The sequence below is a fragment of the Tachysurus fulvidraco genome, chromosome 14 (assembly GCF_022655615.1).
Source record: "Tachysurus fulvidraco isolate hzauxx_2018 chromosome 14, HZAU_PFXX_2.0, whole genome shotgun sequence".
Classification (NCBI taxonomy): domain Eukaryota; kingdom Metazoa; phylum Chordata; class Actinopteri; order Siluriformes; family Bagridae; genus Tachysurus; species Tachysurus fulvidraco.
This window is the reverse complement of record NC_062531.1, coordinates 2,937,202-2,962,201: the sequence shown is the minus strand read 5'-3', so window position 1 is coordinate 2,962,201 and position 25,000 is coordinate 2,937,202. Positions and strand designations below refer to the sequence as shown.

The 25,000-nt window shown below is 40.5% G+C and overlaps 2 protein-coding genes and 1 long non-coding RNA gene across 4 annotated transcripts in view; 1 reads left to right on the top strand and 2 right to left on the bottom strand.

Moving 5' to 3' along the window:
- haus5 (HAUS augmin-like complex, subunit 5) overlaps positions 1 to 3,037 on the bottom strand; it is a 9,151-nt gene extending 6,114 nt beyond the window's left edge. The window contains exons 1-8 of the mRNA XM_027164897.2: positions 2,514 to 3,037; positions 2,364 to 2,426; positions 2,227 to 2,259; positions 1,793 to 1,817; positions 1,580 to 1,712; positions 1,258 to 1,417; positions 732 to 807; positions 1 to 9 (exon numbers count right to left, since the gene is read on the bottom strand). The exon at positions 1 to 9 is cut by the window's left edge and continues 74 nt beyond it. Coding sequence (XP_027020698.2) covers positions 1 to 9; positions 732 to 807; positions 1,258 to 1,417; positions 1,580 to 1,712; positions 1,793 to 1,817; positions 2,227 to 2,259; positions 2,364 to 2,426; positions 2,514 to 2,617 — 603 coding nt within the window. The 5' untranslated portion in view covers positions 2,618 to 3,037. The remainder of the gene's footprint in view (positions 10 to 731; positions 808 to 1,257; positions 1,418 to 1,579; positions 1,713 to 1,792; positions 1,818 to 2,226; positions 2,260 to 2,363; positions 2,427 to 2,513) is intronic.
- An 844-nt stretch (positions 3,038 to 3,881) lies between these two features.
- wdr13 (WD repeat domain 13) lies at positions 3,882 to 14,965 on the bottom strand. 2 transcript variants are annotated; one of them, XM_027164899.2, is made up of 10 exons: positions 14,873 to 14,965; positions 14,284 to 14,345; positions 12,068 to 12,299; positions 9,163 to 9,272; positions 8,851 to 8,981; positions 8,448 to 8,755; positions 7,169 to 7,349; positions 6,123 to 6,264; positions 5,595 to 5,713; positions 3,882 to 4,465 (listed from the first exon to the last, which is right to left on the bottom strand). In XM_027164899.2, exons 2-10 carry the CDS (start codon positions 14,322 to 14,324, stop codon positions 4,281 to 4,283), a joined length of 1,449 nt encoding a protein of 482 aa, XP_027020700.1. In that variant the 5' UTR covers positions 14,325 to 14,345; positions 14,873 to 14,965; the 3' UTR covers positions 3,882 to 4,280. The 2 variants fall into 2 exon arrangements, with proteins under 2 accessions (XP_027020700.1, XP_027020699.1); XM_027164898.2 differs by lacking the exon at positions 14,873 to 14,965 and adding an exon at positions 14,568 to 14,858.
- A 2,935-nt stretch (positions 14,966 to 17,900) lies between these two features.
- Positions 17,901 to 21,744, top strand: LOC125138544. Its single transcript, XR_007137754.1, has 4 exons — positions 17,901 to 18,163; positions 18,288 to 18,319; positions 18,548 to 18,617; positions 21,406 to 21,744. It is a non-coding gene; the product is annotated as an uncharacterized LOC125138544 (long non-coding RNA).
- Positions 21,745 to 25,000: the final 3,256 nt, after the last annotated feature.

The following is a 25,000-nucleotide window of genomic DNA, read 5'->3' as shown; positions in this document are numbered from 1 at the left end:
AACGTTCCTCTGAAGACAGAATAGACTCAGAATACAAGCAGCTGAAGAAATAAACAGGGTTTGAATCTAACAGTTGGTTTAGGACTGCACCATGATCCAGGTGTGTGTGATGATGATGATGATGGTATGTGTGTGTTGAGGTGTACTTTAATACAGATTTACATTTAAGTTCCTGGAAAGATCTTTGTGTCCCAAAACATATCAACTTGAATTCTCTCAATGATAAAACATTATGATTACTATGGCAACTGATGGATAATATTTATCATATCCAGTCAATAGGTAGATTACAAAAAATTATTTTGTCGATGACGTCACACGAGGCGTCTCGGCCCAAACGTGCAGAAAATATGCAGCGGATTTGCTGGATATCGTGTTCGTCGTTGTGGTCACCGAATCATGACGTCCTGGAGAGATCGCGAACATTTCCCACTTCATCTCTTTATCTTACTGCCGTGTTTATATAAAAATAATCTCAGAGGATTAAGAGGAATAAAACACTTCAGTACGTGCTACAGGAAACATTCCAATCGCTTTCCAATAGCAGCACGAGACAAAGTATTTTATTCCTTACTTAATATTGAAAGCCAAGAACCTCGATATGTTTCTGCAGCCCAGAAAAGCTCTCTGCTAATCGGAGCTATGTTCGTGTTGTAAAGATGAACGACCGACGCGTTTCTCTGACAGTATTGGAGTTAAATCTGACAACAAAGGATCGGTGCAGTTCTTACTAAAACCAGAGGCTCTGTGGCTGTGCCGCTGTCTCCGCCGTCAGATCCTCCAAACACCACCTTCACATCCGCTTTCCTGTGAAATATATATACAGAACAGACTGAGCATTTAATTCAACATCTAAAAGGACAAAACTTTAATATATATGGAATACAACTAGTTCTACAACTGACAACCAGAGACCCAGTTTACCATCAAACAAACAAACAGTAAAAAAATAAACAAAACAGTGCATCAGATATCGGAGGAAACCTTGGATATCAAATCCTGTAACAAATTATAATGGCTAGAAATTTAGATTTGGAAACATTTTCATATTAGGATTAATTTTTATTACACTTATGTTGTATTATATAGAGTTCTTCAGTTAAAAAATGTAAGGGTGATTAGGCTGTTGTTAGTAAAGGAGAGTTTCAGAATCGGTATCTAAACACATCTAAGTTCAATGCGGGGTTTAAAAGTGACTTCATTTCTGTTGAGCATCAACTTTAGAGAGATGTGTGTGTGTGTGTGTGTTTTGTTAACCTGGAAAGCTGTTCTAAAGCCTGCTGTTGGCTGCTGATGGTCTGTGTGTGGTGTGTGAGAGCGTTTCGTTCCTCTGTGCAGCGCAGTCTGAACGAGTCCAGCATCAGCTCCCTCAGTCTGCTCTGTTCATACTGAGCACAGTGTCTGTTCACACTCTGCTCTACTCCACACACACACACACACACACACACACACACACACACACACACACAATAATATAGTAACGATAAAATGTGGACATGTTCAAAACCACAGACGCCGAACTGGGCTTCTTCATACATCGACTAGTTATGAGACGAAAAAAAAAAGGTCAATTCCTCACCTCCGTTAGCGAGCTGCTCCTCGGCGGTGCTGATTTTCTGATCTATGTGGCTGAGTTCCGTCTGCAGCTTGGAGATCTCTCTCTGCAGCTCCACACGCCGAGCATCTTTATTTTGTCCATCCACCTGCTTCAGCTACACACACACACAAATCATTTTATCTCACTGTAATTCCCACAATCAGAAGTGAGATCCAAGCATTTTTAAATTCTTACCTCTTTATCCTGTAGAATTTTGTACCTTGGGAATCAAAATGTCAAGGAAAAGTCATAACAGTTATGTTCATATCTCAGTCAATAAACAAACACACACACACACACACACACACACACGAGAAGCTGAAGAAATAGGCACGAGTCGATCAACTCATTCAAGACAACAGAATATGAATGAAAATAGTATTGTGTAAAACAATCAACAGTGAAAATATCAATGAGCCGTTTGGTGGCTGAAAGAATCGACTCGTTCTGGAGAGTCGAGTCAAAAAGATTCGACTCAAAGTTTTCAAAGTAAAAATCTAGATATTGGTGACGAGAATATTGGACTAGAGACGTGACGAATGAAGACGAATGAAAACCAAAGCCAACAACAACAACATATTCATCATAAACATATGATTTAAAACTGAGTCAGAAAGTCAGAAAGATACCACTGAAGATTCATCCTCATGAGTCGCACCTGCCTGTGGGGGGAAAAAACCTCTCATAAACTGTAATTTTTTTACAATAAACAAATAAATAAATAAGTAAGTATGAAGGTAAAACGTTATAAAAGGACAGACTTTACCTCTCGCTGTAAACATGTTGTATGACATATTTCCAAATCGAGGCCCCTGTACCGACACATAACCTTAACAAATACACAATATTCATTTAATTCACTATAATCAGTCATAACAACTTTAGATATAATCATGAATAAAGAGTTCTTGTTTACGTTTTAATGTAGCTGTCGTGTGGCAGGTTGTTAGGAGGTAAATCCAGCTCTTCTGTCGCCCAACGTTTCACCTCATGAACCAAACTCCCCATTTTTTTTAGCATCTAGCTAACACTAACACTAACACATACACAGCAGCGTACGTTATCTTACAACAACCCGTATTCCGGAAAATCCCGCCCCTCATGTTTTTTTCTTTTTATGAGTGGCTAGACGTTCGCACTCAGAAGTAATCAGCCTATCAAACAGTCAGGCTTAGAGTGCTTTGTCCAATCACAGCGGATGTCTCAGAATACAGGTAGGTAATCTAGCTTAGCTAACTAAGCTAAGTAGTTTATTAAGTGATAAACGGAATTTGTTTATTTCTTCGAATATAAAAGTACGAATTGGCATCCAGATTAACCGTATAACATGCAAAATATTTCAAAATATATTTTTTCAGTAAAGGTCGATTATAGCTTTGTTGTTTAAAATTCGCACCGATTCCCGGGTTTGTTTTTACTTCCTGCGCGTCACACTACGTCATCGATTAAAATAAATAAATCTAAACTTCTTACACATTTTACCAGTGGATTAAATTTTTGTAAACATTCATTTCATCAGCCTGTTTGGTGAAAGAATATATTTTGAACGTTGCTTAGTTTTCCTTTTTATTTTTTCTCGAAATGAAATAATAATAATAAAAAAAGGACATCATCCATTTAAAAGAGCAAACTAAATTTTTCCAAGATAGTGCAGGGGGTAGATCTGATCTGATCCTCCCACATTCCTAACCAAGAAGAAGAAGCAATTGAACACAAAACCACACATTAATCTCCTGCACTGTTTACATTAATGAACTTCTTCTAACGGGTTATCGTTTCCATAGCAACAGCTCCTGCACGTCTACAATGGACATGCCACATAATCCTACAGATACAATATAAATGACGTTTTCTGTAAGGAGACGTTGAACATTTATGGATGGAGTCTCCAGGGTCAGGACTGTGATGCAGAAAACGTCCCCATTGTCTTGTGCTTTGTGGATTCTTGGTAACAAGACATGCCGAGTTGTTTTTGTCCGAGTACCTTTAAAGCTGCTCTAGCTGACTAAAACGTTAACAGGAACTTGTTTTACGGACGTCCCTCTAGATTAAACATACCTACGATAGGCTGGATGGCATAACACGCCATAAGGATGTGCTATGACATCACAGTAACTTCAGGGTGGTAACAGTGCTCCCACATCATCACACCACCCTGACGTTTGATTATTCCCTCTCCAACATGACCAAGACCGTGAGGTCGTCACACTGCCGTTATCTTACTTCAAAAAAATTATAGAACAGTGGACAGAATTCATAAATAAGCAGGCAATACAGAAGAGAATCAAGGATGTGGAATGAAATTTATTACCTCATAACAAGACATAAATAGAGTAGCGTTAACTTGTAAGCCAGCACGAGCTCATCAGTGTTGAACATTAATATAATTTCTCTTTCAGACAAACACACACACACAGATCACATAATCCAAAGCATACCAGTATTAAATAAACTCTCACTCTCTCTCTCTATCCCTTAACTCAGACATTCTGATGCGTTTGTCTCAAGCAAGCGTCTCACTCAGTCTAATCTAAAATCGTCAGACGGTGATGACGGACATCAGGTGTTTTCTTTTAAGAAATCAGCAAAAGCCAAGACAGCATGTTGGCTCTGTGACGGCCAAGTTGTAAATTTTAACATTGCACATGACTGAAGCTACTGTTACATTTGGAAGCTTCTGTGGTTATTTCTGCTCGCGTCTCCAGATGATGACCATGCCTGTGGCGTCGGAGGAGGCCAGCAGGCTCTCGTCACAGTTGAAGCTGACGTCCAGCACGGGGCCGCTGTGGCCTTGCAGCTTGTTTACAATGGCCTTAGTGTTGCGCTCTACATCGAAGAAGTAAACACACGCGTCCTCGCTGCCGGTCACTGTGTGGGGAAGAGAATCATAAAATGGTGATGGGCACCGAATGATACTAAGAGGTGTGTGGCTCGTGACGCAAGCATCATTATCAAGAAATCATCATTTAAAAATTTCACATTAAATTTAAAAGTTGCTTCTTTGGCTAGGACTATACAAGGAATAACTATGGAAGTCTGCCTCACCTAAAATCCTAAAAGTGTCTGTTTTAAACCATGTCAAGTTCTTACTTCAATCTATAAACATGAGCAAAACCTCAGCATGTGATCAAGCGCTCTAACATTACAGAGGTGGCCATTTTGGACAACCAGATTCCCACCTTTTTTCATTCTATTTCAACATAAGATGAGCAACTGGTCAAGGGGACACACACTCTCACACTCTCACTCACACTCTCACTCTCACTCTCACTCTCACTCACACTCACACTCTCACTCACACTCTCACTCACACTCTCACTCACACTCTCACTCACACTCTCACTCACACTCTCACTCACACTCTCACTCACACTCTCACTCACACACTCACACACTCACACTCACACTCACACTCACACACTCACACACTCACACACTCACACACTCACACACTCACACTCACACTCACTCACTAATCCGAAAATACTTGATGTCCTTAATTTGTCGAAGTGTGGTGGTTTGGAAAAACCCATGGGATGTTATGAGGTGTGACTGACATCTTCCCTAGGGCATCTCCTTGCAAAGATCATGTTGTGCAAGCAGGCTGCATTGATGATTAATGAGTAATGATCGTCTACAACCTCAAACGCTGAGTGTCACAATTCAGACGATCAAACTGTTGCTTAGCTACGTGCTGTAGAGATGCCATGAGACGCATTTTATCCAGATATCTGCTGCTAAAACCTCCTCCTATGTCGCAGTCGGAATTAAATCTTTAAACGTCATTTTCTCGCTTTTCATTTTAAGTGGTTTAACATTTACTAGGACTTTACTTCTAACAGAGATTCATGCAAAAAGGGAAACATTCAATTCTGGAAATCTGAACATGGATAATAATGTTGGGATAAATAAAATATACAAACAGCAGAATGTTATCGCTGAGATAATTAAATGTGTGTGTTGATGGAGGTGCAGAGGTTGGTATGGTGCTGCGTACCGACACAGGCTCCCTGTCTGAAGGACATGAGTGGGCAGAAGATGCTGTGAAGGTGTTGTGAGCCCTGCTGGATAGGGAAACTCCTCTTCAGCTGCAGCGTGCCTTCATTATCCACAACCCTGCAGAAGCAGAACCACACTCACCTCTCAGTAACAGTACTCTTTAATTATATGCATCTTTTTTAAGCTGTTAATCCTGACTCACATGTGTGTGTGTGTGTGTATATATATGTGTAAAAGTGTGTGTGTGTGTGTGTGTGTAAGTGTGTGTATGTGTAAAAGTCTGTGTGTAAGTGTGTAAGCCAGTGTGTGTGTGTGTGTGTGTGTGTGTGTGTAAATGTATAAGCCAGTGTGTGTGTATGTAAAAGTGTGTGTGTGTGTGTAAAAGTCTATGTGTAAGCCAGTGTGTGTGTATTAGTCTGTGTGAAAAAGTGTGTGTGTAAAAATCTGTGTAAGCCAGTGTGTAAGCCAGTGTGTAAGTCAGTGTGTAAGTGTGTAACCAAGTGTGTGTGTGTAAGTATGTTCTGACCTGTAGAGCAGCAGTTTGTTGACGCAGGCGTTGATGAGCAGAGACGGATCCCGAGCCTCTCGGCTGATCCACGAGCGAGCAGAGATCCCGGAGATGGGGCTTCCTTCGTTCACCACCAACCTCTTAGCTTTAGTCAACTTCCCTGTGCAGCAAGAAGAGCTCAGAACACACACACACTGCATCGATAAACACAAACACACCCTGGCGTTCGTCTTATTTAACAGGACGTCGCCGCAGCGTCATGTTCGGTCCAAACGTTTCGGACTATTCTTTGTGCTTCTACACGTGCTCGTGTTGAGCTGGATACAAATTTATGACACATTATTTACGTGGATGTGAAGCTTTTGTAAATCGGACTGGTTTTAACACAGGGTTCACTAGATGAGACATCAGCTTGATGTTGGTCTGCTTTCTGAGTGTTGATTACATCTTGCTCATACCGCAGGAGTGTTAGTGACAGTTTTCAAACAGCAGACTGGTCTCAGTAGAAATCCAACCAGGAGAGCTTCTAGCTCTTATTAAACTCTGAAATCCTGCCGTGTCATTGGCTGTTTCAAGCATTTAATCTCACTCATGACAGCAAAATCCAATCGGACGCCTGACGACTTGTCCTGGAGGACGTTACGAGGAACTTTCATTTTCCATGAAAGAAATATAGCTTGTCAAAAAGGAACAGAGTCCTAAATCATTTCGTTCCGCAGAGACTCGGGATCCTGTATGAGACAGTATCAGTTATACCGCAGTGCGGAGAGAAAACACTCACAAGACCTGGAGAAGGAAATGCAAATATCCCTAACAATATTTATTCACATATTCCTAAACACTACTTATTAATGTTTAGTTTGGATCTGAAGGCTGCACAATGCTCACTCACTCCCTTCGTCCAGGCTTCAGTTTCAGTGGGAATATTTCTAAATCCTATTTCATTTGGCCCTCTCCATGACACATAGAGTTCTTTAGATCAGCTGCTTAAATAACTAAATATTATATCATGTTTGGAAAAAAACATTTGGATCCCCAAAATCAAGATGCAAAAGCTTTGCTACCTGTGGCCATATCAAAGAGGAAGGAGAATATGCTCCCTCGGTCATCCCCGGCCCACAGGATCCTTCCTGGAGCATCGAATGACAGCGACAACACGCGGCCTGTTAGTTTACTCGAGCCTCCTTTCACTTTCTTTCCTGTGGAGATGTTCACCACCTGCAACAGGTGCTTACTGTTTCCGACCTGAACAGAAAACAAGCGAGGGGTAAGGACTTTTACACACACACACACACACACACACACACACACACACACACACAGACACCGAGACACGCAGACACCGAGACACGCAGACACCGAGACACGCAGACACCGAGACACGCAGACACCGAGACACGCAGACACCGAGACACGCAGACACCGAGACACGCACACAGAGACAGAGACACACACACACAGACACACGCACACAGAGACACACACACACAGACACACGCACACAGAGACACAGAGACACACACACACAGACACACACACACACACACACAGACACACACAGACACACACAGACACACACAGACACACACACAGACACACACACAGACCGGAGACACACACTGGCGACACAGACACGCACACACAGACACGCACACACAGACACAGAGACACACAGACACAGAGACACGCACACACAGACACAGAGACACACAGACACAGAGACACACAGACACAGAGACACACAGACACAGACACACACAGACACAGACACACACAGACACAGACACACACACACAGACACAGACACACAGACACACAGACACACACAGACACGCACACACAGACACGCACACACAGACACGCACACACAGACACGCACACACAGACACGCACACACAGACACACACACACAGACACGCACACACAGACACACACACACAGACACACACACACAGACACACACACACAGACACACACACAGACACAGACACAGACACACACACACACACAGACACACACACAGACACAGACACACACACACACAGACACACACACACACAGACACACACACACACACAGACACACACACACACAGACACACACACACACAGACACACACACACACAGACACACACACACACAGACACACACACACACAGACACACACACACAGACACACACACACAGACACACACACACAGACACACACACACAGACACACACACAGACACACACACACAGAGGCCACAGCTTTACCATAACGACATGTTGAAATGTTAAAATAAACTGTATATTCCCTTATAACACGATCAACACGGCTTGCGTCTGAACTTCAGCACTCACCACAGTGAGATTATTATTCATGGGCTGGAAGGTGCAGCAAAGCAGCTCACTGGATTCTGGATCAGCAACCTCGCGGATACATCGACCGTCCTCCGTGTTCCAGATACGCAGCGTGCTATCCAGGGACGTCGACACGATGATGTCGTTGCTAAGCGACCATGCGAAGTCAGTCACAGGACCCGCGTGGCCTCTCAGGGTCACCTTGATGGTCGGTGGAGGCGGAGACAGCGTCATGATCGACAAGGTCCCGTCCAGCGAGCAGCAAGCAAGGAGGTGCTTGTCGTCGTTGGCAAACTGCAAGCGAGGAACTGAAAAGGCAAAACCGGAATATATAGATGTAAAATAACAGAATAAACAGCCACACATTGATGGATCAGGGTGAAATAAAACTTTTGTTAATTACCGGCTGAGTCGACATGTTGATCAAAGATGTGATGCATGCCAGCGAAGGCGTAATTCTCACTCAGAGTGGTGTCGCCTGCCATGGCACGACTCGCCTCTGCCACAGAGGTGGGCACCAGGCTGCCTGGAGGCCTGCAAACACAAACACACTGCCGTGTGAAATCCCATTAGTGCACGTTGGTATTCATGTGAATTTAATTTTATATACACGAGTTGCGCAGTATGACGAAACACTAACAGGCTTCTTCTCTGGTTCCTGTAGGAATTTGTTGTGCATGCAGGAACGTGTAACTGAACATCACATAAACTTTACCTCTCTTCATATACTGCCCTGTTCATCTGGGCCTGCAGCTGATATGAACCACGGCTTACTGAACGGCGATGACCTCGAGCGCCCTGGGCCCTGGAGTCCTCCTCAAAGTCCTGAGGCAGACCGAGAGAGAGAGAGAGATGAGGAGGGACGGAGGAAGTGATGAGAGAGAAAGAGGACAGAGAGAAAACCATACAGAGACAAGGGAAGAGTAGACGTGCAAATAGAAGAAAACATGAGAGTAGAGAAGGTCAGATGAAAGAAGCAGCTTCAATACACTACAAAAAAAAAAAAAAAAACAGTTTTTCCTATTTTGCTTGTTTATATTACTGCTTTGTACTCAAAACCTTTTTTAAAATTTCTCAAAAGCAATAGGAAAAGAGGTAAGATAAAAAGAAAAGGAAAAAATAAAGGTTCATGGAGAGGTCTTCTGTGATTTATGTTTACTTTAACTTATGCAAATGGTATAAACATTACTGACAACAGCGGCAGTCTCTTAAAGAGCTAAAACTGCTAATCACACACACACACACACACACACACACACACACACACACACACACACAAAAACCCCATGCAACACCCCAGAGCATAAAGGGGACCAGTCACGCTTGCCTAATTGTGTAATAACAGTAAGTGCTTCATCGTGGCAAAACAACCACACTAGTCACATTAAAGCAATGTTATGGGGGTAAAAAAATCCACAAAAAGAAATAAATGGCAAGAAACTCCAACCATCATGGTGTGCATCATCTATCCTCTATCCCAGGAGCAGTTCTCAAACTTCACAGTTCTCCCCTGTCAGTAGCAGTGGATCCTTGTTAAATATGTGCCAAAGTTTCATTTTTGGGGGATTTTTCCCAAATTGTTTTCTAATTCCAACTCAGCAGCCATCGGCCCCTCTGTTATACAACAGCTACACTAATCACTTGGAGGAAAGTGATTCCTCGTACGTGAGCTCACATCTTGATTGACAGGGGAAGGGGGGGGGCACACACGTGAGAGAGAAGAGTGGAGAGAGCCACAAAAACAAAGACGGAGAGAGACAGAAACAAAGACAGAAGGGGTGAGAAACCAGAGAAAGACATAATATCTGCATGCAAGACTAAAACAGATTGAGCTAGAGAGAGAGAGAGAGAGAGAGAGAGAGAGAGAGAGAGAGAGAGAGAGGGGAATAAATAAAGCAACAGATGATAAGAGAAAGATAGAAGATAGAGAGAAAGACGGGAAGGGAAAGAGAGAGAGAGAGAGAGAGAGAGAGAGAGAGAGGAATAAATAAAGCAACAGATGATAAGAGAAATATAGAAGATAGAGAGAAAGACGGGAAGGGAAAGAGAGAGAGAGAGAGAGAGAGAGAGAGAGAGACAGAAAATAAAGCAACAAATGATGACAAGAGAAAGATAGAAGATAGAGAAAAAGATGGGAAGAGAGAGCAAGAGAGAGAGAGAGAGAGAGAGAGAGAGAGAGAGAGATACAAACAGGCATTAAAACAACAGATGACAAGAGAAAGAAAGAAAGAAACAGAGAGAGAGAGAGAGAGAGAGTGAGACAAACAGGCATTAAAACAACAGATGATAAAAGAAAGATAGAAGATAGAGAGAAAGACAGGAAGGGAGAGAAAGAGAGAGTGAGAGAGAGAGAAAGAAAAAGAAACGGAGAGAGAGAGAGTGAGAGAGAGAGAGAGAGAGAGAGAGAGAGAGACAGAAAATAAAGCAACAGATGATGACAAGAGAAAGATAGAAGATAGAGAAAAAGACGAGAAGAGAGAGCAAGAGAGAGAGAGAGAGAGATAGATAGATAGAGAGAGATACAAACAGGCATTAAAACAACAGATGACAAGAGAAAGAAAGAAAGAAACAGAGAGAGAGAGAGTGAGACAAACAGACAAACAGGCATTAAAACAACAGATGATAAAAGAAAGATAGAAGATAGAGAGAAAGAGAGGAAGGGAGAGAAAGAGAGAGTGAGAGAGAGAAAGAAAAAGAAACAGAGAGAGAGAGAGAGAGAGAGAGACAGAAAATAAAGCAACAGATGACAAGAGAAAGATAGAAGATAGAGAAAAAGACAGGAAGAGAGAGCAAGAGAGAGAGAGAGAGAGATAGAGAGAGAGAGAGAGATACAAACAGGCATTAAAACAACAGATGACAAGAGAAAGAAAGAAAGAAAGAAACAGAGAGAGAGAGAGAGTGAGACAAACAGACAAACAGGCATTAAAACAACAGATGATAAAAGAAAGATAGAAGATAGAGAGAAAGAGAGAGTGAGAGAGAGAAAGAGAGTGAGAGAGAGAAAGAAAGAAACACAGAGAGAGAAAGAGACAGAGAGAGAGTGAGAGAGAAAGAAACACAGAGAGAGAAAGTGAGAGAGAAAGAGAGAGAGAGAGAGATCACCTCTCCTGGACTCCCGGGTGATTCTCGGGATGCAAACGGTTTTCAGTTGTATCACTTGGGAGCCTTTACTAACATCTATTTTTAACATAATCCCGTGTTGATGTAGGTAAGAGACAGACATCATAAACGCTACAGCTGAACTGTAAATCTCGGCACCTCTAATGGAAAGCGTGATGCAGTTTGAGAAGCGCTGCTCTGCCTGTTCTTTACACACACACACACACACACACACACACACATACACCATGACAGTAATGTTTGTCACATCCATCAGTGTGGGTTCACCATCAGCCTGACTGTTCCCCTTTAATGTGATTACACTGGACAATCATGGACAAGATTAACAGCTGCTGAAGTTCCGCTCGATACTGAATCCAGGTGATTTAATAAGCATCGGCTGGGTAAAGATTCCAAAACCGAATTGTGTAAGTTATTTAGATCAATTATGTTGGTTTAGACCATGTTTTGTCTTAATGGAATGCTTTGTCAGGCTCTCAGCGGGCCTTGAGAAGCCTAACCTCCATGCGGTCCAGTGTGGTGCGGGAGCTGCGCACACTGCTGGCTCTGAAACTGCTTTGCTCGGACAGCGGGCCGTAGCGCAGGGCAAGCAGCTGGCTGCGCAGACGCAGGTACTGCCTGCGCAGCACTGGCTCAAAGCCACACTTAGCGTTCTCACGGAGCAGCTGGCTACGCCGGCGGATGTACTGTGTGCGGAACTGGGGGAACGTAGGAGTGCGGTAAGCATTGTACCTGGAGTAGGGAAGACCAGAAAAGAAGAGAGACAAAAATACAGAGAGAACGTGAGATATATACATATATTTTTTTTTCATTCATATAATACTATTTAAAAAGATTTTAATAAAATTTGTTTAATAAATTTATAAATAGTTTTATATATCCAATTGGACCTTATTTAAAATGCTTGATTGTTTATATTGCTTCTGTTGTATTAAACATTTTTTTTAAACCTTGGCTGTGTAAATCCACACACTCACTGGCACTTCAGCTGCCTACTGTGTTGCAATATGCTCGGTGTGTGTGTGTGTCTCTCTGTGTGTGTGTGTGTGTGTGTGTGTGTGTGTGTGTGTGTGTGTGTGTGTGAGACAGAGAAGAGAGGACTTCTGCTACATGTTGCCCGAATATGAAATTGAAGCACTCTTGTATAATCAGCTTTTTTAGAAACTGCGGTGACAATTTCAAACATTCGCTCTCATCCTTAAGAGTAAAATTCTGTTTCAGATGCCAGAACACTCTTATGCAAACTATGCAATTAAATTTTAACTGAGTATGATAGGAAATCCAAAAATTATTTCAGATTTTTGCAGGTTCAGTCCAGTTCGCCCCGAGTCGTCAGTCTCCCCCCCGGACATCATTCTTCTCGTGGACCAATCAATGAATATTTCTCTTCCCTCTGACCAATTCCTGGTCATCAATCTTCCAACTGACCAATAAACCCTGATCATCTTCATTTTCCTATTGGCTAATCACTGATTATCATTATTCACTCTGACTGACCTCCAACCAATCACTGATCATCCGTCATCCCACTGACCAATCACTGATCATCCCTCATCCCACTGACCAATCACCATCAGTATTGTGACTGACCAATCTCTGATTGTCATGTTGTTACACTGACCAGCTGATCACTATTCTTCCCCACTGATCAACACTGTTTTTCCTACCCTCACATTTCTTTGTGCTGGGATGAATAAAGTGATCCATCTATCCATTTATCTTTCTTAAACTCTCATTTTGTTTAAACGCTTCAGTAATAAAACACAGCTTCATTCATATGTGCTCCCGATGGATAGACATGATCATTTTTGTACGTGTGTTAAAGGTGGGGTCTCCGTTGTTTGAGAAATACTTCAGAAAACTGCGCCGGGCCACCAAACAAAACAAAAACAAAACTAACGTGTAGCCAACGAGCAGAAAGGGGCGTGGTTGTCAATTTGGGGCGGAAAGAGTGTTCAGTGCGCATGTGTGACATTAGCAGAATGTGGTTTTAACATTGACGTGGAGGATAAAAACAAAAAAAGAAAGAGAAGAAAGGCTTACGATAAGGCAAGAAGTAGGACGTGTTAATATAGGATCAGCTGAAGAGAATTGAAGGAGCTGGAAGGTTTGCGGTGGGACGCCGAGGTTGCTTTTTTCCTTTCCTTTCCTTCCTTCACCAAGGAAAAAAGCAACATCGGCGTAACACCACAGGCCTTCCAGCTCCTTCAGTTCTCTCCAGCGCTGGAAAGCTGATCGTTGGTTTTGCTTTGTTACACAGAACTAATATATGCCTTTGTTCTTTGCATAATTATGCTTGTGTCATTTTTGCTTGTTTGTTTATCTACAATCGTATTGTTCTTCCCTTCAGCTATGATAAAGACACATTTCTTTCCATTAGTTGCCTGGGTTACTTATGTATGTGCGAGGCGGAGCTATCGATACAGGGGTGGGACCCATTTGGGTTAGGGGCGTGTTTGTTTTGTTTTCTTTCATATGTCAACATTGGCTTTCAAACAACATACCCCACCTTTAAAGATCTGTTTGTGGTGCCGTGACCCAACAGAGCTTCATTCTGTTATTTTCTATTCTGAATTGAGGGGAGAAAAAAAAAAAACTACGTATATTTGGAACGGATTTACTTTCTTCATGCACTCATGAAGCCTCAATATTGCCAACGATCCGATGGCGTCGTACCTTTGAACTGAGTTAAAATCCTAATGTTATTGTTGCTCACCTTGCGTCCACAGCCAGCACCTGCTGCCACACTGCAGCCATACCACACACACCGAGGGACGCCTGATGGGAATAAGAGAGAAAACAAGCTCGTAAAAAGACTAATAAACAAACAAACAAACAAATAAATGTTAAAGCTATAAAAGATGTCTTTAACGTGCGTTATAACATCCTTCCTGTTTACCGGTAGTGCAGGAGATCTATCCTAGCTTAGCTTAGCTTAGCATAGTTTAGCTTAGCATAGTTTAGCTTAGCGTAGCTGTAAATAAAGTAAATTCATCGTACGTATTGGAGTACAGGCGAGTCGCTCATGCTGGAGCAGTAATCAAATCCCCTCCAACTTTTTATTCATCCGAAAACCTCCACAAAATAAAGAGCAGAGCAGCGACGCTCTGAAGCTAGCCTTAGCTCGATGCTAAGGAAACTAGCATAGACGCTGTGTAGCTTAGCCGCCGAGACAGAGGGAAGCCGGGGGACTAAGTGATATCAGCTAACCACAACATGACATCACCGCGGTTATACACGATTCTTTCGCACGCACTGAAAAACGAATGAAAACGGGCCGTTTGTCGTGCTTATAAACGCCTTACCTTCAATTCCTCACCGCAACATTTTCCCACCCGGAATGGAATGGAACGGAGCGGACGGACGGACGGAGGTCACGTGACACGTACAGGATCCATACGCCTGGAATTACGCACTGTTACCTAGGCAACGACGGATCAGAAAAAATTCTGACATTTATAATACATTTATGACTACATTTATAATAACATTTATTTATGATCACAGGACCTTTATTTATATACTTTTGTAGTATGAAGAAAATAATAGATATATTTGTCCTAGTGTTTGTTTATTTTGTTTCCATTAAAAAATATATATCTTTTGTTTACACAGTATAAAATACTTCGATAGTTAAAATATTGACTATTTCTTCACTGTAAATGATAAACAAATCTAAATAAATAAATAGACGAGTAGGCATCTGTTATTTAAATTAATTTAATTATTTTGTACAAATCTATGCAATTATTATTATTATTATTATTATTATTATTATTATTATTATTATTATTATTATTATTAAAGGGGGGCACGGTGGCTTAGTGGTTAGCACATTTGCCTCACACCTCCAGGGTTGGGGGTACGATTCCCGCCTCCGCCTTGTGTGTGTGGAGTTTGCATGTTCTCCCCTTGCCTCGGGGGTTTCCTCCGGGTACTCCGGTTTCCTCCCCCGGTCCAAAGACATGCATGGTAGGTTGATTCGCATCTCTGGAAAATTGTCTGTAGTGTGTGAGTGAATGAGAGTGTGTGTGTGCCCTGTGATGGGTTGGCACTCCGTCCAGGGTGTATCCTGCCTCGATGCCCTATGACGCCTGAGATGGCACAGGCTCCCCTTGACCCGAGAAGTTCGGATAAGCGGTAGAAAATGAATGAATGAATTATTATAATTTAAATGCTATAATCTTGCATTAGACACAAGTACAGACCTACACCAATTACACACTCTTCCATTATATATCCATCAAACTGTTTACACACTGTTTTTGCTCTTTGCACATGCTGTCTCACATTTTAGTCGATTGCTGTTTTGCACAATCCTTCACATTATCTCAGGGACCCGCTGCTATAATACTGTGTTCATTCCAGTATTTCTGCACACGCAATATTGATTGAACATACAGTATTTACAGTATTTACACTGGTCCGTGCTGTTTTTGTTTTATGTAGCACCCTGTTCCTGGAGAAACATGGTCTCATTTCACTGTGAACTGCAACAGCTGTATATGGTTGAAATGACAATAAAAGCTTCTTGACTTGACATCAAGTGTAGTCCATTAAGTTAATTAAGCATTTAAAACACCTTGCACACATACCATTACTTACAACTTTAATGTATTTGTACTGAAAAACACCAGAAGCTTTTGCGTAAATCCTTCAACAAGTGACAAACAAAGCAGTGACTGTAATTCCACTAAAGTGACAGATGATCGGATGCCATTCTGCAGGTCTGGCTGACACTAAATGAGATTTAGAAGGTGAGAAGCAGCAATAAAATTATAAAGCCTGATCATTTTTCTCTCCAATGTCTATATTTATTGCTCCATTACACCACAGTTACTCGCTGGATCTCGATGAAGGCTGTTAAACAAGCTGTAAACGAGGGGAAAAACAACAACATGAATAAACACTACAAGCATAACTACACTGCATAAACTTCAGGAAAGAAAATTCAAGGATAGAAGGATTTGTTTGTGGAGGTTAAAAATGGCAGAAGTGTTTTGGATATAAATGGTATAGGACAAATTACAGAGAAGTGTTGATTATTTTGTTTATGTTTGCAGTTAAAGTAAAAGCAGTGAGAAAAAAAGGTATTTGGTCAAATATTTAGAGATAAATAACATTTTCTTTTAAGATTTATGTCTATTTGTACATCAAAAAAGATAACACAATAATACAATCCATCATTTTTGAAACAATCTTTTTTTCTAAAAATAAATTACACCACAATTACACCCTGAATTTGTCTTTAAAAAGGAGCGTAATAAATTCAGCTATAAATATAACAGTTGTCATAATATAAAACCCAAAGACTCACAAAAATGACTTATTTGCAGAATTTATTTTTCTATTGGCCAAGCAAAAACTTTGGCCAAGCTATCATAGATTATTTAAGGTTATGTCAAAATATCAATAAAACACACACGCGCACACAAACACACACACACACACACACACACACACACACACACACACACACACACACACACACACACACACACAGTGTGTAGTAAACACCCAGATACACTTCAACCCTTTAGAGGTGTGCTACTATGGTAAAATATTCTCTAACATCCTGAACTGTCTAATCTCTCATATCACATCAATTTGCTGACAAACCCATTAAATTATTTATGACATCATTTATTTATTACAATGACATCTCTCTTCTTTTACCTATTCTATTATTAATGAAACAACAGCCACAGTAGTGTAAAGTCACAGCCTTTCCCGCTTTTAAAAGTAAAGACTCCTTAAATAAATGTTCAAATCCGGTTGATATAGAACTGATAACATACTGGAATGAAGAAATTAATGGAATATTTGCAGCTGGAGAGACTGGGAGACAGCATTAAGGTGTAAAAGTGCATAAAACTTTTATTTCCACCCTTTAGGATATTTCTTTCCAATTGATATTTTCAGCTCATTGACTCATTGAATATACAGTAGTAACCGGAACATTCTACCTATTAAAACATCTATGTTAAGCTATATATCTAGCTGACTCAATGGTTATAGATGAAATTGTGAATGTTATGGTATTCATTAAGGTTTGACAACTATGAGACTAACTCTACTGCCTCTGATCAGCTTACTAGCAACCAACTAGTTGTCTAACTCCATGCTAGTATTACTTACTATAAATTCCAGTGTAGTAGTTTTACTAAAAACTAGTTACCCAAAATTTCCCTTCTAATATTCTAAGAATTTAACAAATTTGTTAAAGGTGTAATATTATTTTATTCCCAATAGATTTTGCATTCTCCCAGCATAACTTTCCGATTCTTATTCTTATTCTATTACTGTATATTCAGGACAATGAAATAAAGCCATAAAAGCCAAACCTCCATCATGCTAATGACAATAGAAAGGGATTAGGTGAACAATAGTTGGCCTGGCGTGCACGGTTTCACCTGAGCTCAGCAGAGGAAAGATCCAGGGCCGAGCCGAGCCGTCGCAAGCTGACGGAGCTCTTTGAGGGGCCCAGAGAGCGGAGCCATTCACCGTCCAAAGCAATAAATGTGCAAAGCAGGTCAGGAGGACTGTTACTGCATTTTCAAAGAGGACGTACAAACCAGCCAAAATGCCTGGAAAAGGTATACTGGAAATTTTTTTTTTTATAAAGATACATACATTTTCAAGTATATATTCTTTCTGAGCTTCACAAGAGTTTAATTTTGATCTCATGATATATTTTCTTTATATTTTAATTCTTTGCAGGTAACAAGTCGGACAAGAAATCCACAAACAAGGTAAACAGCTCCAGCCTCTTTAACATCTCTGCCCACACAGCACATTCTCACTAATAGTTCATCACCGTTGCTAAATTAATCCCCTGATCGCTTTAGAAAGCGGCTATTCGGAGTCAGCTCTTTTCATCCGGCCGTGCCGAACACTCTCATGCTCATGCTTAATTAATTCAAAGGAAAGTTTAGTGGTGACGATAAATAGCAGCACGTGTCCCTGTTTTCACCAAACAGCCACCCCAGAGCCCTAAAGATCAGCCGAAGAAAGGTGATCAGAAAGGAGATGACAACAAGAAGCAAGGAGGTAAGCATTTAAAGCACTGCAGCACGTAAACACAAATCGAATTGCTATTTTATTTCCTTTTAAATCTCTGTTGCATTCATCTGTACACTTATTACAAAAAGGGATCGATAATAAAACGTATATTTTTATAATATAATAAACATTATCACAGAACAGATCGTTCTAGGACAATATAAAGCCAGAGAGTTCAGCTTTCAGTATATTCTGAATATAGAGTTCAGAATATCACCTGGTTTTAGTGAGTCAGCTCATTTGACTCAGCTCACTGACTCGTTCGACTCCCAAATGACTCAGTGTTATTTTGTCCTCGACTGGATTACATAGAGGATGCGACTCACGTATTTTGTGATCCTTTACACAAGTGTATTGTTTGGGCAGAAAAAGCAACATACGCAAAATCGATTTAAATAATCAACATCAAACTTCAAACTGAACGAATTCACGCTAACAATCAGCTCAGGCGTTGAAAATAGCTTTCCATGGAAGCGTTTTGATTCGATTAAACTCCAGGTAGGACAGTTTTGCCTACATGAAGAAAAAAGCTCCATAATCATGGAATAATAGATTCAAAAGCTGTCTGATGTAATTCAGGATTTAAAACTGTACATTTGTTGTTATTTTTCAACCACAGTTCAAATCAAATCAAATCAAATTTTATTTGTCTCACACACATACATACAGGGTACGATATGCAGTGAAATGCTTTATGCAACTGTCCGGTATAAGAAAAATATATATATATATAAAAAAAAGTATAAAAAAAGCAAAAAATAATAAGAATAAAAATAATAAAAAAGTATAAACTAAGAAAACTATATAAAAAACTGTATAAAAATATGAAAATATAGATGAAGAAATAATGTATATAAATATGCATAAATATACATATACATAAATGTGTATGGTTTTTAAAGATTGTCCTTAAAGTGTCCAGGTGCAGTATGGTGTGTGAGCACTGTGCTGTGCAAGTCTAGAATTAAAGTGTTCGTGCAAAAAAAGGAGGAGTAAATAGAACATCGGGGATGGAGAGAGAGGTCCAGTGTTAGATTCTGGGTGTCTCCTGGTTTAAGATCCGAATGGCCTGCGGGAAGAAGCTTCTCCTCATCCTCTCCGTGTTTGCTTTCAGGGAGCAGAAGCATTTCCCTGAACGCAACAAAAAAAAGAGTACATTGTTGGGATGGCTGAGATCTTTTACAATCTTTTACAATTCTTAATTTTACAGTTCTTAGTTCTTAACCATAACATTCTACTATAAAAGAATCCTGCATGCTAAGCTAGAGAGCATGCTAACTGATTAATATTATTGATTACACAATTGATTGTGAACATAAATTGTGAATTCTATGGTACTGATTGAAGGAAAATAAATATAGATAGATAGATAGATAGATAGATAGATAGATAGATAGATAGATAGATAGATAGATAGATAGATAGATAGATAGATAGATAGATAGATAAAACTACAGCAAAACAATAAAACAAGTAGAGACTCCGATAAGACATTACTGCTTCTAACTGCCTTTACTAGCATACTAGCAATCAACTAGCTGGCTAACTCCTTACTAGCATTACTTACATTAATTACAATGTAGTAGGTTTACTGTGGGAGCAAATAATAGAATTAAACACCGTAGCAAAGTTAAATAACTTCTTACGCTTTTTAATAATATTCTTAAAATCATGGAATCCATGGTAGTCAGATTTTGCAAGATGAAAATAGAAGTGATTCAACACAGATTATATTTAAAGGCAGGGTCTAAGAAATTTAGAAAGCCAACGTTGACATATAAATTCACCAAAACAAACACGCCCCTAACCCAAATGGGTCCCACCCCTGTATCGATAGCTCCGCCCACACATACATAACCCAGGCGACTAACAGAAAGAAACGTGTCTTTATCATAGCTGAAGGGAAGAACGATACGATTGCAGATAAACAAACAAGCAAAAATGCCACACAAGCATAATCATGTAAAGGACAAAGGCATATATTAGTTCTGTGTAACAAAGCAAAACCAACGTTACTCACCTATCGAGAAGGAAAAAAGCGCCTCGGCGTCTTAAGTAAAGTCGGCCACATATTCACAGGTCGGAGTTTCCCGGGTCGATAACTCCTGAGCTAAACGCTGTTACTACACAAAACGCGGTTGTAGCTGCCTCTCTACATTACTACGATAGAAAAGAGGTGTTATTTGTGTAGTAACAGCGTTTAGCTCAGGAGTTATTGACTCGGGAAACTCCAACCTGTGAATATGTGGCCAACTTCCTGCTCCTTCAGTTCTCTCCAGCGCTGGAAAGCTGATCCTATATTAACACGTCCTACTTCTTGTCCTTATCGTAAGTCTTTCTTCTCTTTCTTTCTTTGTTTTTATCCTCCATGTCGATGTTAAAACTGCTTTCTAATGTCACACATGCGCACTGAACACTCTCTCCGCCCATATTGACAAGACCCGCCCCTTTCTACTCATTGGCTACACGTTTGTTTTGATTTTTGTTTAGTTTTCGGCCCAACTCAGTTTTCTGAAGCATTTCTCAAAAATCGGAGACCCTGCCTTTAATGGTTTAAAATGTTATATTTGCAAAAAAAAAAAAAAATTATAAAATTAAATAAAAAGCAAAGAAGTCATTGGATCATTAGTGGAAGATAAAAAGGTCTAAAGCAACAATAAAATGTTTAAGTTGTAAATTTCTCAGACTGTAATAGGATATGCAGGATTTTTCTTCTCCTCGCGTCTCGCTCCTTTGTTTCCAGTCAAGGTATCTGTCTTTATGTCTTCTCTCACAGGACAGCCGAAGGGAGAGAAGCAATAACTTCCAGGCCTTTGTGAACCTGGCCCTGGAGACGCTCTTGGGTTCCTGCAGCCGTAAATACAAAGGCCCTCGAGGTAGACAAAGCTGAAGTGACAAAATAAGAACCGCAGATCCTACACATTTCAGCTCTTCATTGGAGACTCTCGGCCCCACAGCGCCTGCTGTCATGGGTTTTTGGAGTTTTCGCAACCGAGATTTGTCACATTTCTAGCCACTTTTCCATCTCATCCTTTCGCACTCCACCCATGTGATTGCACATTGTATTGTAGATAAATAATTAATAAATAAATAAATAGTTTACCTTAATAAATAATATTTCATGCAAAGATAAGACAAAGGTTTGTGTACTAATTCAGTGGTTTGAACCGATCAACAATAACACATGGTTTTCATTGCACTGATTATGTCAAGGAGACGGGTGTATTCAGGGATAAAACCAGGCCCAAACGCAGGGATAGCAGAAACATGATTTATTAATAACAAAAATTTCAGACAGGGAAAAAAACCCCCAGGAACATTACAGGGAAAACTAAATACAGAAAATAACAAACTGAGTAGAACAAGAAAAGACAAGGACTCGGCGAAGCCAAAAGTAACGTGGAGGAAAAAAGTAGGCATGTTAATAATTGTCAACTAGATTTGTAAAGTTTGTTGCGACAAACTTTGATGTTGGCTTGCAAGTATTTGCAAAAGCCGGTGCTTTTTGGATGCAAGTGGACATAAAGGTCAGTGTTACTTTTGGAAGCAAGTAGACAGAAAGCTAGGGTGCCAAAACATTTCAAGGTAAGTGGAGACGAACATGTGATGTGACGTCATCCAAATACTCTTGAGGAAGCTTCCCACATTGGGCTGAGTGTTTTAATATTGTCACAAGTCCACGTTGAGCTAATTTTTAATTTTCATGTGACATCACGTGACATCACATGACGTCATCAGAATACCCGTGAGGATGTTCCCCTCATTGTTCTGAGTGTTTTGATATGTAACATGTCAATGTTGTAAAAAGTTTTTTGACTTTGCATATTTTGAGGGCGGGGCTGCGGGACAACCGGAAGGCCAGTCGGTACACCAATTTAAACCTTTGTTCAGAGAATCACCCTAAAGGAGCTAGGAGGAGTTACTTTTGATAAATTTTTGTCTAAGCTTAAATAGATAAACAGAATGTTGGCTTCTACAAAGCCAACATAATTAGAAGCAGGTGAGTAGCAACAACACAACACAACACAACACGCTGCCAGAACGCCCCCTAATGTTCTGTCATAGAATGTCCAAGCAAGGTCCTGATAGGTTTTATACAGAACCATATAAAATCATATTGAGAGCTTGTGGATCTCAGCGTTATAGGAGTAGGAGCTTAATGTTCTCCTGATGGCAGGAATACAACCTTATGGACCCCATAATGGCAGAAGCAAAAGCTTGTGACCCCAAAATGACAGTAGTAAGACTTAAGTATGCTTCAGGATAACAGAAGTAGGTGGTGGTGTGCTTCAGGATGACAGAAGAAGAAGCTTATGGCTCTTGGAATGGCAGGAATAGAAGCCTGTACCTGATGGATTGTGGGTGTAGGAAGTTGTGAGCAAGATTGTAGGAGAAGGAACATGTGGGCTTCAGGATGGCAGGATTAGGAGTTTAGTGACCTCAAAGCCTCAGGAGAATATGAGCTGGAACTTGTGGTCCTCATAGTTGAATGGACAGGAGCTTGTGGTCTTCAGAATGGTATGAGAAGAAGCTTGAGGTCCTCATAGGTGAAACTCAGTATGACTAGAGGTTTGGGGGCCTGAATGTGGAAGAAACAGGAACATGTAGGTTTCAGAGTGACCGGATTAAGAGGTTGTTGGTCTGGAGACGGTATAACCTGGACCATTTGGTGCTCATGCTTGCATAGTGTGAAATAGAAATGTATGGGTCTGTAGATAATAAAAACAGAAGCTCCTCAAGGTAGTACATAAAAAAGACTGGCTCAGGGTGACCGGAGCATAAGATAATGGACATCAGTATTGCTAGGTGTAGGAACTTGTGGGTCAGATGAGGGTAGGAACAGAAGATTGTAGATTTCAGGATGGTATGCGATGCACCTCATACTTGTCGGTACATGAGCTTGTGGGCTTCAGGATGGCAGCATTAGTAGTTTGCTGATATCAGCATGGTAAAAGAAGGAAGTCTGGATATTAAGAACAGACATTTTGGGTCTTAAGAAGGTATGGAAGATTGGAGTTTGTGTGCCAAAGGATCGCAGAAGCAAGATCTGGATGTAACTGAAGGGTCCATGTACAAGAGGTCATTGGTTCAAATTTAGAGAAAGGACCAGAGTGGAAAAATCCCATATCCATCTTTCATCTTAATGCATTTGCATAAAACGTTTGATAGATTTTCTTTGTCAGGATTGGGGTATCATTAAGTGGGTTTTATAACTGATTCTGTAGATTCCTAAAGATAAGCACACACACCCATACACACACTCACATACCCACACACATACACACACACACATTGTTTTCTGCCTTCCTGTCAGAACTGCACTGACATTTCAGATGTCCTCTGAGCTTTTGGGAGCATGTGTGTGTGCGTGTGTGTGCGTGTGTGCGCGTGTTTGTGTGTGTGTTTGTGTGTGTGTGTGTGTGTGTGTGTGTGTGTGTGTGTGTGTGTGTGTGTGTGTGTGTATGTGTGTGTGAGTGAATATGTTACCTCTAAATTATGTGCTTGTGATGCAAGGGCTCTTCCACATTTTGCATTTAAAGGCAGTTAGCATGAAAATTTAATAAGACCTGATGAATATTTCCTAGCACTGCTAAAGTCTGAGCTAGTTCATCATGCTTTGTGGGCATTTGTGACAAAAAGTTATGTGAGGTTAAATGCAAAAGAGAACATGATAAATCTGCACGTCACACATAGCGTATACACATTAAGTCAGTTCGAGTAAATGAATATCCCTAGACGTGATGATCCAGCACTTGCCCGAGCTAAAGAATTAGGATTGTGATTGATTAATCTGGGTTCTTGGCATAGCAACCGGTTGCCAATTAAATGGACTTAAACACACAATGTTTTTTTTTAAACATCAAACACAGTTAAATATGAAGGAATCTTAATGATGACGTGTTTTATAACACCGACGTATTAAATTAAAATGCATGAAAAAACATTATAAAATATTTACAGATTACAGAATGTGACTACATTTTTACAGATCCTTAAAAAAAATGAACAAAAAGAAAAGGGTTATTTTTTATTATGGCTCCATTGCATCATGCAACATTTCCTAAGGTTTTTATTAAACTGCCTTTAGACATCGTTCACCACAAGACCTGGTCCTGTGGGCCAGTGCGTGAAATGTTTTTAGGTTGTCAATCTGTAAAGATAATAATTAAACATCAAACCCTCGTCGAACACTTCTACTAAATGATGCGTGCCTTCGTGTGGGGATAAAAAAGGGGGGATTTTGTGCATCATTATCCCCTAATGATCCCGAGATAATATTCTCTTTTTACAGATTTGTTCATACTAAAAGGGACAGCCGCTGAACGTGGTAGGAGAAAAAAAAAAAAAAAAGCTTCAAGTTTTATAATCCA

Excerpts from the sequence above, each read along its gene's own strand:
- wdr13 (XM_027164898.2), bottom strand. The coding sequence starts at position 14,594 with ATGAGCGACTCGCCTGTACTCCAATAC. Across the intron at positions 7,350-8,447 it reads TGAATAATAATCTCACTGTG|GTCGGAAACAGTAAGCACCT; the intron begins GTGAGTGCTGAA and ends TTTTCTGTTCAG. Across the intron at positions 4,466-5,594 it reads CAGACAGGGAGCCTGTGTCG|TGACCGGCAGCGAGGACGCG; the intron begins GTACGCAGCACC and ends TTCCCCACACAG.